The sequence below is a fragment of the Macadamia integrifolia genome, chromosome 3 (genome assembly GCF_013358625.1).
Source record: "Macadamia integrifolia cultivar HAES 741 chromosome 3, SCU_Mint_v3, whole genome shotgun sequence".
Classification (NCBI taxonomy): domain Eukaryota; kingdom Viridiplantae; phylum Streptophyta; class Magnoliopsida; order Proteales; family Proteaceae; genus Macadamia; species Macadamia integrifolia.
In genome coordinates, this window is record NC_056559.1 from 18,784,804 (window position 1) to 18,802,448 (window position 17,645).

Below are 17,645 nucleotides of genomic sequence, written 5' to 3' on the forward strand. Positions count from 1 at the left end.
AGGTGGATCTGGGCATACAACAGTCTATTTTGAAGTGCTCTACCACATGCACCATTTACCTGGTATCGGTATTTTCTTTCATTCGCTCGAGTTCACATCTTTTACTTTTTTGTTGGGTAATTAAGTTTTCTTCCCTAATCCTCCCAATTGTGGTATGCTTATTAGGTTTGTCTCTCTTATTATTTCTGAAGTTAGTGAAATTTTTTCCTATGGTTCTATAAATATGCCAAGATTCTGGTTTGTTTGGCCATCTATGTTCATTGCAAATGGAAAATATGTTCCTTGTCAAATCATTGGGTGGATAGGGAAGCATTAGACATATCACACTTGGTTGCCCATCATGTATTAGACTTTTCCCCTTGAATTTTCAACTATCAAAGTCTTAACTATTCGTTGAGGCTTTATCATGCCTTGTGTGACCTCCATTTGATCTGAAACTTACCAAGTACCAGTTGGTGTCATTGTCATAGTTGGCACGGCACCTAGGCAAACCAAGGCAGTCGAGGGGAGGAAATTGTAAGGTGAAGCCGCTTGGATGCCTAGGTGACGCCTGGACAATTATTCATTATCTCTACAAGATTTGACCACCAGCTAAGTTGCCATGTGGCAGATTGCAGATTCCACACCCACTTAAAAGCGCATCTCTGACTGGCCTAATTTCCTAACTGGTTGTCAGGCATTTTTTATGGTGATCTGGTCATGGTGGTTGTGGTCCAAGGAGAATAGTTGGTCCTATAGCTTTTCTTAGGTAATTTCATGGGCATTTCGGGGTTACGAAAAACCACAACAAGAGATGTCTTTCGAGGGATTATTTTGTAAACAATCAAGTTTTTTGTTTGTTTGTTTGTGTGTGTGTAAGAAAGTCAGCTGGAATAACACTTAGTGAATATTTAAGGGCCATACCAAAAGCTTTAGAGAAGGTTTGTGATGAATTACTTTATCTAATTCCTATATTCTTCTGCGATTTCTTCTGTGTGTTCTTAATCGATTAATATATGTTATATTGATTTGAACCATCATGAAGTATTTGTTCCTCTGCCCCCATAAGAGCAAACAGTCTATTTGACTTCTTGAGTAATTCTTTGGCAGGTTGGGTCTTCTTCAGAACCATTGCAGAAGAAGCAGAGGCAATAATGACATCTTCCCTCTCTTTATAGGAGACCTTCCTATGTTAGGGTCAGATATGAATATTGGATTCCATGTAAACATGTGGTTTATGTTTGTACATATAAATTCTCTAATTTGTACGGCATTTCCCTCCCCTCTTCACAAATTTTGATCTGTCGTTATATGGTTTCTAATTACCCTAGATCAGGTATAGAGCCTTGTCAACAAGAATCATCGAAAATGCTAATATGTTCATAAAAATTTAATGACAATTCGATGTGAAGAAGTATGTGAGTGAAGGTGAAGTTGCTGCATTGGGATTTAACAAATGCTTCTGTGGATAAAGAATTTGTTGAACTTTGCAAAAATCAGCTTGATGAGCAGAGAGTTATATATAGTTGCATGATGTTGTGCACATGATTGTCCTAAAAGGTTTAGAACAAGAGGATGAAGTTACCAAGGATATGTAGAATTGAGGAATATGCGGAAGGTTCCCTGACAAGGAGAAAGATATTTGTACATTGTTTGATGGAATTAGGTGTTGAGAGTAAGAAGGAATGGTGACAATATGTTTGCTACATGGTAGAACTAAAACGTATTTGACGTTTGAAAGTGTCCAAATGATGGTGAAAGGAAGATGGTTGAGAAGTTGGCACATTTTAAAAATTCTGTGAGATAGCTACTTCCTTTTTAGAAAGGCCTATTTGGTATGATTTCTATTACAATTTTGGATTGATTTTTACGAAATTCAACAAATAGATTTTGGTCAAGAAACTGATTGTTTGGTTGCATCAATATGAAATATTTCAAGAATAATAAATTGATCTCGTAATCGAATTTCTGGGAATAGATTCTCTATATTTCTTTGGGAGGGGATGGTGATGGTGGTGGGGGAACTATCATGAGAAGAAGGGTAATGTTTTATTTTTAACATGAAATTACCGCAAGGTAATCATTGAACTCCCGGATCTTGTTTTTTGTAAAGCAAAATGAGTGGGAAATATTTAATTCCACTTTGCTTATGGAAGAGAGAAGTGTGTAGTTCATATTTATTATTGGAACTACAAGGGTATGGTTTTTTGGAGGAAAGACTTGATATGTTCTCTTGTCACCAAGGGTTTGGGGTTTATTTTCACATGCGTGGACTTGGTTGGGCCCGGTCGGGTTGGGTCATCGGGTGGCAAGTCCAACATTTGATGTGACATTGCAATATCGGTGGTTTGCGATTAGACGTTGGCTAGAGAATGTTCAAAGTTGAGGCTTGTCGGGAACCTTAACGGTATACACTACTCTTTGCCAAGCATTGAATGGACATTGTCTAACGTGGTTTGGTGTGTCGTTGGCATCAATGGTCCTTCGTTGTATGCCATCTAGAAAGCTTTGGACACCCAACGACTAGTTTTTTTAAGATGAAACTTGGGCCTCCTTGGACAAGTGTTTCTAAGGGACATATCTCCTCTATAAATATAAGACATACTCAAGACGCATTAGATATACATTCAGTGTTTTTATAAGGTCTCATACCCATTACTTTATCTCTCTAGTTTTGGCCTATTGCATATTGTTTCGAGAGTAGTTCCCTTTGTTCTATTTTTTTGGTTGATTGAGCACAACTTAAGTGTGTCCCAGTTAGTGAGTGCTGCAACTATTGGAAGGCATAAAAAGCCTTCCTCTATTCTCTTGTCTTCAAGGGCTTTGGGGTTTATTTTCACACGTGTGCACTGCGTTGGGCTAGGTCGGGTCATGGGGTGGCCAGTTTGATGTTGGATGTGACTTTCCTGATGTTGGTGGTTAGACGTTGGCAAGAGAATGCTCGAAGTCAAGTTTGTCAGGAACTTTACCAGTATACACTACTCTTTGTTCGGTGTTGGATGGGCTTCAACCAATGCCATCTAACGCGTCACTGGCATCGGCTAACCTTCGTTGTATGCCATTTAGATCGCTCTAAACGCCGATAATGGTGAGATTTCTGTATCTTCTCTTTGAGAAACATATCCTTTGGGCCTCCTTGGACAAGTTTTTCTAAGGGAAATCTCTCTATAAATAGAGGACATCTTGGACATCTTGGACATCTTAGACGCTTTCTAAGTGTTTTATAAGTTCTGTCATAGTCTTTGCTTTATCTCTATGGTTTTAACCTATTGCATACTTGTCACACCCCCTCCACTTACCTGAAGGCTGGTGACATGGACACTTACACGTGTCCACAATCATTTCAAGATCTACGATGCAGTACTTTAAGTGTATAAAATTATGAAATGATTCTACGATCACATAGATAATAACAATAGAATATAACACAACTAGTGATTTCTAATGATATTACCATATTTACTCACTGGACTATAATTATAGTTATGCATCAAATATTTATATAAAAGAATCAAAATAGAAGATGATACTCTCATCCTCAGGGTGCTCCAAAGGCACATTCATCACACATGCAGCTGTCCTGGTGTGTAACTAGCTCTTCGATCCAAATATCACCTCTGTAGAGAGTCGACTCCTCGGCCACAGACTCTGGATGGTTCCCTGGATCAACCTCTAAAAAGGGTGCAACAACGAGGATGAGTTTCCACGAAGCCCAATGAGGGGTGGACATGCAAGCAACCACAAACAAGTATGTATACAACAAATAATATCAAAGAGATTAATGAATTTCAAGTCCGACACTACATAATTGAATCACCCAAAATTAAATGAGAGGTATACACACAACAATTCACAATCATTTATGAAGCAAAGACAAGTATCAATGCTCAACCACAACAAGATGAATGCAATTAGATGAATACAATTAGATGAATGCACTGACATGATCTGGTTATCAGCAAACAATTCTCAGCAACAAATTCTAATTCCAGAGTGGGTATTAGTACTACTACAACATAGGTGGTATTCCTAGTCACGAATATCCATTATCGATCCCTAATGATACAAGCTAGTTGCGAGTCAGGAGCTTGTAGTCCCAAAAAACCATCGATCACCCTGCAAACCCCTATTAATAACCTCCCTTACATACCACATCATCGAATCAAACATTGTGTGATGGGTTTGTCACAATATCGGTACCCCGCACCTCGGTCACCATAAATTGTCCCCAACCTTGGTTCATTAGACAGTGTAGGATTAGCCAATACGTAAACTCTTATTGGCAAAGGTTGTAGCACCAGGGTTGTTGTCATAGCCCAATGTGTCACACTCTGCCTCAATATAGGCCAAGGTATGTGGCATTGGATTCCCAACCCAATTAGCCTACTATAACCCGGATCATAGATGCAGTACCTTAATTTCACAAATGCTACCAAGATCATAACTACAATCAGAGTACGCTAATAAAGCCTTATAAATAACACTCGTGATGTACTAGACTGATAAATTATAAAAATACAAGTGTCAATTGTTAATAACCCACAGGTGTAATATTTACATCTTACATATTTCACCAATATATACATCAAAATAAATAATTCAAATATCAGAAGTAATGTCCATCAGCATCCTGGTGTCTTATAGACACGAGCTTCACAGCCGTCGCTGAAATCCAATCCTACCTCAGCACCGGTTCTACCATCTAAAAATAGTAATCAACGAGGGGTGAGCTTCACAAGCCCAGTGAGGGGGTGTGCATGCAAGCACACACAACAAAAGTTGCAATGCAGGTTTCACATAGACATATGATACATATGAATCCATTTATTTATTATCCTATTTCCATTACTAGGTCCATCATGTGGTATTATGTGCTACGTAACGAGGTGGCATCCCCTCCCAATACGTCAAGCTCCAGGGGTACAAACACACTACAAGCAGAAGTTTGCTAGTCCCGGAATCCTACACAATCGGTCACCCTGCAAACCACCAAATGTAACCCCAAAACAGATAGTCATGGTCCAAGAATCCTACACCTCGGTCACCCATGCTATGGACAATTATGGTCCCAGAATCCTACACAATTGGTCACCCATGCTGTATCCGCCTATGAGTATAGTACGTCATACTTTCAATAACATACTCTCAATAACATACCACCCTTTGGGATTAGCCAGTACCTAACCCCCTACTAGCAAGGGGTGTAGCACCAGGGTCTGTGAATCCTAAACATTCTATATGCATCCATAGCAATCAATCATAAATTGGTGGCCATTATTGTAATATCGACCTCTAAGGCCACAGTACCAGAAACGCACCTCAGCCACACCATGCCTCAGACCATTGATGTTACAATCATTACCACTTATCTATAACTATGCATCCACAAAACCTCGATCACACAACAATATCTATAAAACCATGCCACATGTGCATATATATATATATATATAATTGTTATATGAAAATACATCAAAAAAATGGAATTCAACCACAGTACACATGAGCATGCATATAGAAAAAGATAAAAGAAACACTTCGTAAAAGAAATCAAACACTCACTCACCTCAAACCCGAAATTCGATAGTTACCGTTGAATTCTCGTCACTGCGTATCCTCGCTAGGTAATTTAGGTTCCTATGTGAATTGTGTACATCATATTAGATATTTATATTTCCTAACATGACTTAGTATAGGTTCAATGTTGAACCTTACAACCCTCAACAGTCCACATACTAACCATAATTAAAGTCTTGAAAATGCCTCCAGACTACCCCTACCTATAGGGTTGATTTGGGTAAATAGGTAGGGAACATAACCCACAAGGGGTAGAGTACCATTCAACCAAAATAGGGGCTGATTGAGCTTAAAAACACCCAACCGGTGGGAGACAACCGGTTGACCACTTGCCCAACCAATGGGAGAGAATCTGCAAAAATTTCTACACTTCCATATGCGGTTCTGCCAGTTTCTTCAGGTTGGGCTACCCATGGCCGATGGGTATTGGCCATGGAAACATGGGGAGGGTGTTATATGGTCTTTAATGTCATTTTACAGCCCCTCAAACCACCATTTATAGAATTTAAAAATTGTATAACAGTACACTATTCATCTCTACAAAATAATTTCAAAATTACACCCAAATTGGGTAAATTGAAGGGTTGATTCCCTTTTCCCCCAAAATCCATCATTCCAACAAATCAGTTGTATGGAATATAGCAACTTCATCCCAATTCCACTTCCAATTAAATGAAATAATGGGTTACAGGGAAGGAATTAGATTAGTTAATCTAAATTTCCCAAATCTGAAATCAATTAAAATCCTGCCTACTCTTTCTGCAGAATTCCTACCATATTCTTGCTCAATTTAGTCCCAATTATGCTGAAATATCCTTGTACGGAAAAAGCCCTAAGATTTAAGGCTCCTAGAGATAGGTCAGTGTTAAATTGAAGCCTCAAACCCTTACCTAGATCAGTGATTCTTCAACGGGGTGCCGATTCCGCATACATGGACTCAATTCCAGCCCCTAATTTACTGAAATTCATACCCTAGCATGTTTCTATCCTAATTATCCTAATCAAATTCAGGGAAATAGAAGGGCAGCAACCTTACTTAGGTGTATGCAGCCCCAAAATCGCAGTTGTTGTTTCCTTCTTCTTCTTCCTTTCTTCTTTTCTTTTCTCTTCTCTATTCCACCAAACTCAGCAAAATATGAAGTGAAAGAAGAAGCTGAATCTTTTTTTGTAATCCAGCCAAATGGTCCTTAGGGTCTGTTTGGCTGAACCACCCAAAATCACTTTCTAAAATTGATTTTTAGAAACACAAAAATAAAACTGATTAAAATTAATTTCTCATTGATAGGCCCTACCATACACTGACAGGTTGTATTTGGTCAACATCATGACCTCTACATGGTGGGTAGATGCGAGGTTCAAGGGTGTAGGCATGTGGGTCCCATATAGGAAAAGCAGTTTTCCTGCATTCTGCTAGCATAACCGGCTGGCCGATTGGCAGTAGGGTATCCCGTCGGTTTACCCATTTTTAGTTTTTCAGTTGTGCTACCTCTTGGGCTTGTGAGTCCACCCAATGTAGGATAGGTCCCACTTATATTCTGTCCATTTGTACACCTTTTCCTGACTAGAGGATTGCCAACTTCCCTCTCTTTCTGTTGTATAAATGAATCCACCATAGCAAGGCAGCCTATCTCCTATGCTAGCTAGGTCCCGACATTGAGCTTAGTTGCTTGCAATTTAGGGTGTTACACAATGTATCTATCATGGTTCAGTTCCTGTTTGGCTTCACGTCTTCGACATTCCTATTTCTGCTTACTCCTTTCAAAGCATTAAAACTGTTGTATCTTACATTGGGAAAGTACTGGATTTCTATCTTAACACTACTGAGTTGGGTTTGTCATCTACTACAACTCGTATTAAGGTTTGTTTGAAAAAATCTCGACCCGCCATCCTGTGTTCTAGAATTAATCTCCCTGATGGGTCTGTATATTTTGTCAAGTTTAAGTATGAACTCAAAGTTATGTGTTCTTTTTATGGCCGAGTCACCCATTCAATCGGTTATTGCCATTCTTTTTCCCAATCAAATGAGAAAATACACCTCTTCTGCTTAGTGATGTTATCACTAACCCTTTGTCAATCGTTGTCCAACTTTAGGTCTCGTGGGTTCTGTTTACTCAGATGCCCATGTAGCCCCTGTTGAGTCTACGGCCAATGTTTCGAGTGAGCCGATTGGTGGCTTCCTATCGCATTCACAACCAGTTCTCTCGACTATAGGTCCAAATCTCCCACAACCCTTTATGGGTTCATCCCCATCCATATCTCTCGGTGAGGAACCTTCCCTGTTACCCTCCTCTAACTTGGTTGTGCACTCTGACTCTCTTCCACTTTTTGATGACTCTTTCTAGCACCATCAAAGTTTCTCCATGGATCCCAAAGCCTCTACCTTATTTGTATCTTCTGATGCCATTTTTTTTGAGTCGACGCTTGATGTCTCGAATTATAATTTTGGCCATCAATTCACTGGTAGTCTCATTTCAGTGTCTGAAATTTTTGGACCGTCTCTTGACCCCAAACCGTACCAACCAAACCTTAGAGTCCACCCTATTACCACAGAGCGGTCCGCACCTCTCTTCCTAATGAGCACATTTATGTGTGAAATCTAAGTAATAAAGCATGCATTTTTATATATTTAGAATGGAGCTACCTTGGGTTTTACTCTCTTTTTGCAGGTTTTGTATTTTAAAGGGCATAAGCATTATTGGGCGTCATATCTCTCCAATAACAACTACCTAGTGTAGTTGGTGGGATATGGTGTGCAAAATTCCATTTCTCATCAGGAGGTCTCAAGTTTGAATCTCATCGTTGTTTTTTTTTTTTCCAAAGAATTTTGTTGAAGATTTCACTAAATCTGCCTCTCCCTTTTTTGCTTATAGGGGATTTCAATGAAATTTCTTTACAAGACCATAAATTTGGAGAGACCCCTTTTAAGCCTTCTCACTCTTCCACCATATTTGAGGCGATGTGTTCCTCTCTAAACTTGAAGAACTTTGGTTTCTTGGTAATCCCTTCACTTGGACCAAGACAAAAGCCTCTAAACCTAATCAAGGAATGTATGGACCAAGCCTATCCCAACCTTCCCTAGATCACCATAATTCCTAGTGCACCCTTATCCAAGCTTCCTTCTACTAGATCCGATCACCATCCCATTATTCTCAACACCCACCTAAAAATCTCTCAACCTAAAAAGCTTTTTCATTACCAACACGCTTGGCTTTCCCATCCTGAATTCTTACCTTTTTGTTATGAGAAATGGCTTGTGTTGGATTCCAACAACCTTGTGACCAAATTATCTTGCGTTAGTTGCCTCATTTCAAAATGAAATTGGGAGATTTTTGGCCACATTGACCACCTCAAATCCACCTTTTTAGGCAGAGCCCTTTTTTTGGAAAATTTACCTATCCCCCTACCTCTGGTCTCTCTGATATTTCCATGACTTTGGAATGGATCATGCTGGTCGAAAAGAGTTTTTGGCTTCAGAAGTCCAGACACTCCTATATCTTTGAAGGAGATCGTACTACTAAATTTTATCATGCTGTCTCCAAGGTCAATACCTATAGAGAAATCTGGATTTCATTCGTCTTGATGATGGTTCTACTGTCTCTGAACCTAGTGATATTGCTAAAGTCTTTGTTTAATTTCTCTTCTCTTTATTTACCACCTCCAACTAGGGGTGTCAATCGGTCGATCCGGCTAGGTTTCGGTCCGGGTTGAGTCGGTTTCGGTGTGGGAAAGCTGAAACCGAATCCAAACCAATAAGGAAATTCCAGTTTCGGTTTGGTTTCGGTTTCGATGCAGTTTGGTTTCGGTTTTATAATCGATTTGTAACCGGGTTGGTTTTGATTTTTGGTCCAGTTTGGATTCGAATTTCCATACAAATGTATACAAAACTATGCAAATTTTGACTTTTTAATGAATTTTGGAGTGTTTCGGTTTCTTACTGGTTTGGTTTCAGTTTCGGTCCGGGTTTTGAGTCGGTTTCGGGTTCATCCGGTTTTCGGTGTGGTTCGATTTGGTTTTGGGGTTGCAATACTCCAAACCAAACCGAACCAATAAGGCTTCGGTTCGGTTCGGTCCGTGTTGTTATCGGTTTGGTCTGGCCGGTTTTACCGGTTCGGTTTAGGAATTGACACCCCTACCTCCAACCCCTTTGATCCTTCTTTCATTGAATGTCTATTCCTCTCTATTACTGATCTTGATCCATACCACCTTTGTTCCATCCCCACCATCTTTGATATCAGGCCTGTTATGTTTTCTTTGGGCTCCTTCAAAGCCCCTAGTCCTGACGGGTTCCAAGCCATTTTCTTTCAAAGGTTCTGGGACCTGATTTTCACTGATATCTTGGCTTTTGTTAATTTTTTATTTCTCTCCGGTCTTTTGCCACCTAGAATAAATCACACTCTTCTGTGTCTTATTCCATAAAAGGATAAAGCTTCATCTGTAGGTGATTTCTAGCCCATTAGTTTATGCAATGTCACTTACAAAATTCTCACTAAAATTCTGGCAACCTGTTTGAAACCCATTCTCTACAAAATTATCTCTCCCTGTCAAGCCGCCTTTGTTCTTGGCCGAAAAATTTATGATAACATTATTTTGGCTTAGGAAATTTGTCATTCTCTTAAATTAAAGAAAAAATGGGTTTTATTGCTATTAAATCAGACATGGCAAAGGCCTATGATAAGCTTGAATGGGGCTTCTTGCGGGCCATTTTTAGATACCTTGGCTTTGGTGAGAAATGGGATATGTTAATCAATCAAGGAATTAGCACATCCTCTTTCTCAACCAAATTTCGTGGCTCCACTTTCGACCATTTCAGCCCCACCCGGGGGATACGCCAACTTGCCAAGGATGTCCCTTAAGCCCCTTTCTCTTTATTGTTGCCATGGAAGGCTTGTCTCGTCTCTTGGCGACTTATCGGGAATTAAACTTATTTCATGGTATCAAAGTTTCTCAGTATGCCCCTGAAATTATCCATTTATTTTTTGCGGATGATACTTTCATCTTTTGTAGAGCATCCAAAGAGGATATCTCTACTATTAAATGCATCTTTGACCTCTTCTCTGACTTGTCTGGTCTTTCTATTAATTATGGAAAAAATGGCTTAACTTTTAGTTCCAATATTCCCATTAAACTCAAACTGACTTTGTGTCGCCGTCTAGGTCTCAAGCAGATGAACTCAGAGGCATCGTATCTTGGCACTCGCCTCTTCCACCTCAGAGCTAAATCCTAATCTTTCAATAACATTGTTTCAAAGGGTCAACAATAAACTTACTCTTTGGAAGGAAAACCTCCTATCCAAATCTGATAGATCAGTCCTGATTCAATCAACCCTTTCCTCCATCCCATCTTATTTAATGTCATGTGTTTGCTCTTCCAAAAGTGATTTGTAGGAAACTTGACTCTATCTATTTATGTTTTTGGAATGGAGACACGGACAAGGCGAAGAAATTGCATCTTATTGGATGGCATAAAATTTGCATGCCTAAACGCATGGGGGGCCTGGGCCTTAGAGATTCTGAGTCTCATAATAAAGCTCTCCTTCTCAAGCTGGGGTGGAGGTTTCCCACTAATGATCAGAACTTGTGGGCTAAAACTCTTAAGGCCAAATATTTTAATTCTTGCTCTATTTTTCATGAGAAAAACTTAAAGAAGAAGGGGTCGATGTGCTGGAATAACATTGTAAGTATCTTTCCAATTTTGAAGAATATTGTTGACGTAGAATTGGAAATGATAAGACTATTTTCGTTTGGATTGATCCTTGGCTTCATGGTATCCATGCTCTTATTTCTGACTCCCAATTCTAGTTCTTCTAAAGTTAGTGATTTTCTTGAAAACAACTGTTGAAATTTTAGACTTATAAATTCTTATCTTCCTTCTTCTATAGCTAATAGTATTCTCCAAATCCCTATATCACTTGATGAAGATAGATGGTGGTGCCATCTTTCTAAGGTGGGGTCTCTCACAACTAAAATAGTTGTCAATTTTTTAAGGAATGTTTCGCTAATTAGCTTTAATGGATGCTCAAATAGGTGTTTGCTCATCTCCATCAATGGTGGCGCTCTTTTTGGAAAATCAATATCCATCCCAAGTTTAAGCTCTTCCTTTGGAGATTAATAGATAACCTATTAAAATGGATGGCTGTAGACCCTCACTATGGTTTCTACCAAAATAGTCACGAATCTCTATGGCATGTTTTCCTAGACTGTGAGTTCACCAAAAGAATTTAGGCTGTCAGCCCATTAGGCCTTAGAATAGACCGTCTCCCTGTCTCATCTTTTAAGCCTTTACTGATGTATTTTTTTAATTCCAGTAATATTCCTAACAATGAACTTAACTTTTTTTTTCTCTATTTTTATGATAATTTGTTACTGTATCTAGCATCATAGAAATCATGTTATCTTTAATTCTGACAAACCAAACCCGAATGTCATACTTAAAAATATTATTTTCTGGTTGACTAATGGTTTGGTTAAAAAAAGAAATCAACAACAGTTATGCAATTTTACAACACCCTCTTCTTCTTCACTCCCCTATCAACGTTTAACAATTGTTGTCACAAGCTTTGCTGATAGAACTAAAAACATCTTTGTCTGGGCGGTGACTTTCTTTAATATGAATCAATATATCTTATTCACAGCTAATTATTTGATGACAGGAGAAAGTGGTGAAGCTACAACAAAAGGGTTGCTCTTCGGGCGAACTACAACACAGGAGAAGGGATGGTGGGTGGAAGAGATTTGGATTTTGGAGTGATGAGGACCTTGCTCACTTTTTGCATATCACATCTCTTCACTCACTCTTGTTTTTGGGCTTGGATAAATATACCTCTTCCATTGGAGGTGGAACAATTAATCAATATCATTTTTTGTCTCAAACCACAAAATGCAATGGTTTTGACTACCAAAGGGTTAGCTAGAGAGGCTGTGTAGGAAATGCTCTCAACACATCTGATTTTTTGTATATACTAGACTCTACTTATGTAAGTTTGGTTGTTTCTGTTTTCGGATAAGAAAAAAAATCCCATGAGTATTGATGCTTTGATGAGTTACACTAGTGAAATGCCTACACGCCCAGGTAGCAATCTCTTCCCCCACTTAGATCCGGATCATCTTCAACCTCCTCCTCACAGCCCAGTCGATTGCCGGAGACCTGCATGCACCCAAGGCTCTCATAACCATCAGATGTGTGCTGGAGCCTGGAGGGCCTCGAAGGTTGGAGAGGATCCGGACGACCATATATGTGCGCCCACCTTATCACGTGTCAAAACGAGACAAGAGAGAGAGAGAGAGTGCTGTGTCACTCTGCTCCCTCCCTCCCTCCCTCCCTCCCTCCCTCCCTCCCTATCTTGTCTGGCTATTTGGAAACCAGATATCCGTCTGGCTGATTGGAAAGCTTTATCGAATTTAGTTTCCCACCGATGATGATCGATTACTAAGCCCTCAGATCCGTCGCGAAACCGAGATAACGATCGGATTTTCTGTCCTCCGGCAGGTAAGAACTACCTTCTCGATGACTTTTCTCCTCCAAATCAAATTAAAAAACCCTACTTGGCTTCGAAATTTCTCTCCTGTCGGAATCAGATATCCTATTGTTCTTTCTGGTTGTTTTATGCATTTTTGTGTGTGTGTGTGTGTGTGGTAGAGTCTTAAGATTGGATTTGATTTTCTCTCTGATTGGAATCAGTTCTGTTGTGCTGTTGCTATTGCTATTTTCTGGTTGTTCATATCTCTATCATAGAGTAATTGAAGTTGCTTATTTGTAATTCTGGGAGCAATCTTAAGGTGTTATTGTAAGGTATTTAGATGCCTGAATCATTTTAGTGTTATTTCATGCTTGCCCATGGTACTGATCAAGTTTCAAATGTTTATTCTCACTCAAAAGTTTGTACTGGTGTGAATGTATGATTCCTTTCTGATGCTAAATGTTGAGCATTTCACTATCAACTTCTTAGTTTATCAAGATTATTATCTTATTGATTTGATAAGAACTTACATTAAATTACATGTAGTATATGTAGCTCTTCCTCTCTTATACAATAAAGAGATTAACTACTGATATAAATTGTTTAATGAAGAAAAGTGAAATTGAGTTTAGTTTTGGAGTTTATTATCTTGTAAATTTTAGACCATCTATAGCATATCCGCCATAATGTCAGTTCAATGACGGTGAAGGAAATAGGATCTGAGAAGTTAATAAGGGGATTATTGTGGAATGTGCTCTGCGCTCTCTTCTTGCTCAATGGAACCAGAGTTGCGATTTTTCACATTCGGCAAGAAAGGCAATGAACGGATATTTTTTTTTATATACAGCTGGATGTACGGCTATAGCCGACTTCGGTTCACGCGGGAATTCAAATCCTCGACAGCTGTGTAAGTCGGTTCAGTTTGTTTTCATCTGAGCCGTTCATCTTAGTAACCGATGATCTGGTCCGGATAAGGTAAGGTGCGTCAGCTCTTGCATTGCGGGACAGCATATTCCGACGTATAGTGTTATAAAGTTCTAATTCACGGTAACTTCACAGGAAGAAGCAGATCAAAGCACCTGACGGACCTATTTTCAAATGTTTCCAGTAATTATAATAGATTGAAGATATACGTGGATAAAAAAAATATACGACAAGATGCATTTAGTCATCACTCCTGCGGATTTGCTCGACCAGAGCGTGCATTGGTTTGGTTCACTTTCTCGACCTTCCGCCACTGCGATAGATTAGCTACTGATATAAATTGTTTAATGAAGAAAAGTGAAATTGAGTTTAGTTTTGGAGTTTATTATCTTGTAAATTTTAGACCATCTATAGCATATCTATGCTCTATACATGGAAGAGAATACCAATTTGTAGGCATCACTCTATTCCATTCTTTGTTTTAGCTGCCTTGCTTTTTATTACTCTGTTATTTGTAGGATTTCTGTCACTGAAGATCTTCTCTGTGTTGAAAATCTACGGCAAAACAATTTTGGCTTCAGTTGGGTTGAACTTTAAGCGATAATACCTGGCTTAGTTTGGGCACACTGGTTGAACCTGGTGCGCACAGCATTAGGAGATACCTCTAGAATTACCATCGTTGTGAAGAATTCACCTAGCCACCTTGTTGTTGCCTTGACGTCTAGGCCCCCTCCAATGCCTTGGGTCACCTAGATGCCGGGACAATTATGGAGTGTACATTATCGAAAAACAATCCTGATGATTTAATTACTTCAAAATTGATTCTCACATATATTAGAAGCACAATTAAGTGGAATTTTTTTTATTGAAGGCCAATTTTACCCAACCTTGAAATTCTAACATCTTCTATCTCAGGCTAGGTTAGGGTGCTGCTGTGTGATTTTTCCTTCTTCTTTTTTTCCCCCCACCTTTTTCCTTTATTTTTTTTTTCACCCTTTGCATGAACGCAGACTTCTGGTATTGTCTCTAAGCATTACTTTCTTTTTTCAACAATGTATAAGGAATTTTTTGGGAAGAATTTTAGGAGTAATTATAATATTTGATTACCCTGTTTTTCTACTTTGGTGATTTAAAGAATTGAAGTTATTGAAAGTTTTTTTACTTTTGTTCAGAACCCTTCATCTTTAGTTACATCTGCCTGTAAAGTTACAATCTATCTCTACTGGGTAATTAAAACAATAAAGTAAATCAGTTAAAGAAATGTTTATGATATAAATCTATATTAGATTCTAAGGGTGCATTATTTCCTCATTATGAAACTTTTAGTTTTGTATTCATCTTAAATTGAGTTTTTTCTTCTGCTGTGTGGTTTATGATTTCTTTTCTTTATCCCTTTGTTGAAGTGCTAGAAAATGGATTTTTTTTATTCATATGTTTTATTATTTTTATTTTTATTCCTGCCTCTGGTAGCAGGTTTACCTTCTCTTTTCTATGTTTTCTTTCTTACTTTTTAAATCACAAAAGCGGTTCTTGATATCTCAGGCAATGGCATCACGGTATTGGGTGGTCTCTCTTCCTGTTGAGACATCTGCTTCGTCTTTATGGAGCCGTTTGCAAGAAGCGATCTCCAAACACTCTTTTGATACTCCACTATACAGGGTCAACAAAACAAAGCAACTATGTGGTTTTATTGTTTTAATCAAATGTACTTAACTTTTAATCTTCAGGATGTTTCAGTATTTTTTGCTCATTCTTCTCTTTTTCCATTATTTTTAGATAAGTACTAACTAAAGAATTGGCTTAATTCTTCTCTGTCATTTGCGCTGCAGTTCAATATACCCAATCTGCGTGTTGGAACTCTAGATTCTCTTTTGTCACTCAGTGATGATCTTTTGAAGGTAGCCTTTTCTAGATTTCCATGTCAGTTATGTGATTGAATTTATTTCCTTCTTTATGTGTTGAGCTTTTATCTTTTGATGTGTGGAACATGCAGTCTAATATCTTTGTTGAAGGAGTATCTCATAAAATAAGGCGTCAGATTGAGGAATTGGAGAGAATTTTGGGTACAGAAAGTGGCGCTTTGACGGTAGAAGGTGTTCCTGTTGATTCTTACCTAACAAGGTAACAACTTTTGAGTGAGTATGATTTCACCTTGGATTAGTGGCTGACATTTTGTGGACTTTATGTTGTTGAAACTGGATTTGGTTTTGTAATGGCAGATTTGTGTGGGACGAAGCAAAGTACCCTACAATGTCTCCTCTCAGGGAAATTGTGGATGGCATTCACCATCAAGTAGCCAAAATTGAGGATGACCTCAAGGTACTTGTTCTTCTGTGCTTGGTGATTATGATTGGTCTCTTCAGTAGTTCCATTATTCTGTGACCGATATAATTTTACATAAACATGACATTCGGAAGCAATATCCCACTACATTGAATATTCTTATCATCCTTGCAAGTAAGTTAATTTTAGCTAGAACTGCTAAGGTACTCCAGCCCTGGGATGCCCTTGCAAGTAAGTTAATTTTAGCTATAACAACAGTGAAAGTCTTGATGTTCTTGTTAAAATTGTCCAAAGCATGGAATGGTGTGAAGATGGGAACTGAGGTCCTAAACTTTTCGTTTCTGTTATGAACTCTGTTCCCCAAGGAAGTTCAAATAATTTGTGGAAATTTATGGATTTCCATGTGATGCTGTGATGCCAGAGCATCCTCAACCGAAGAATCAATGGTTTGATTATCAAGCTGATGCATCACACAGGAGGAACCAAGGAAGTGTGTTCTAGTTCAATAGTATTACTAGGAATTTAGTCCAGTCCACATCGTGGGTTGAGTTGAGTTATCTTATTTTGTTCTTTTCTGATGCACAGTTAGTAATTGCCCTAGATCGATTAGGAGTTCCGTTTGGGTCCTTCTCAAGCATTTTGTGTTTAATTGAAAGACCTAGTTAAAGTAGGAGTTACATGCAGTCATACTGTTAGGTTTAGCTTGGGGTTTTCCCTTATTGCACTTGGTTCCTAGTTGTAGTTAAAATTTTAGAGTCAGTCTAAGTAGTCTATATAGATGAGTTGGCCAGCAGCGCCCCTCTCCCTGCGGGGTAAAAAAAAGGAATTTTCAGCAATATAAGTTTTAGTTTTCTGCAACTTTCTTTACTATGGTTTTAGCGGTTTTGATTTTGGTGGGTTCAGAAACCTCAGCAGATGATTTTGTGAACCATTACATTCTTTCTTCTTCCTATTATTCCACTTAGGTTCTTCAAGTTTTCAGATCTTCTGTTAATATTACCTCTTAATCCAGTTGTTAATTTCCTGTTTAATTGCCCATATATTTTTTGAAGTAACTGTTAAATCATCCATATGAAGTTCATCAAGATGGAGAAAGAGCATTAGTTTCTGTTTTCAACCCACCTTTATGACCAAGGGATGAAATCTTTCTTCGAGTTGGCGGGGGGGAGGGGAGGGTGTGATCCTGCCGATGAAACCTTTGTACTGAGGTTCGATCTGCTATGTGAGATTGGGACAACCAACCTCTATTCAGGAAGGGGGGGAATGGAGGAGCTTTGTCTTTAATCTAGGGGGAATCTGCGCTGAGTTCATACCTTGATTTGGTAGGTGAGCCAGGCTTGGAGAAGGCTTGGAAAATCCAACCAATTGGAGTTTCTGTGAGTGACTTTATGAAATTCTCTCATTTCCAAGCTGCGCAAGCATCTCC

At 38.8% G+C, this 17,645-nt stretch overlaps 2 protein-coding genes across 5 annotated transcripts in view; both read left to right on the forward strand.

The window, feature by feature from the left end:
- Positions 1 to 1,252, forward strand: part of LOC122074503 — a 19,288-nt gene extending 18,036 nt beyond the window's left edge. For both annotated transcript variants that reach the window (XM_042639355.1, XM_042639354.1), the window contains one exon: positions 1,090 to 1,252. In XM_042639355.1, the coding sequence (XP_042495289.1) occupies positions 1,090 to 1,134 (45 nt within the window). In that variant the 3' untranslated portion in view covers positions 1,135 to 1,252. The remainder of the gene's footprint in view (positions 1 to 1,089) is intronic.
- An 11,384-nt stretch (positions 1,253 to 12,636) lies between these two features.
- LOC122073097 (V-type proton ATPase subunit C-like) overlaps positions 12,637 to 17,645 on the forward strand; it is a 13,634-nt gene continuing 8,625 nt past the window's right edge. The window contains exons 1-5 of one of the 3 annotated variants that reach the window (XM_042637616.1): positions 12,637 to 13,041; positions 15,479 to 15,595; positions 15,766 to 15,834; positions 15,930 to 16,057; positions 16,156 to 16,255. In XM_042637616.1, the coding sequence (XP_042493550.1) occupies positions 15,482 to 15,595; positions 15,766 to 15,834; positions 15,930 to 16,057; positions 16,156 to 16,255 (411 nt within the window). In that variant the 5' untranslated portion in view covers positions 12,637 to 13,041; positions 15,479 to 15,481. Of the gene's footprint in view, positions 13,042 to 14,071; positions 14,221 to 15,478; positions 15,642 to 15,765; positions 16,058 to 16,155; positions 16,256 to 17,645 lie in introns of those variants that run through there. The other 2 variants (XM_042637617.1, XM_042637618.1) reach the window with 2 other exon arrangements.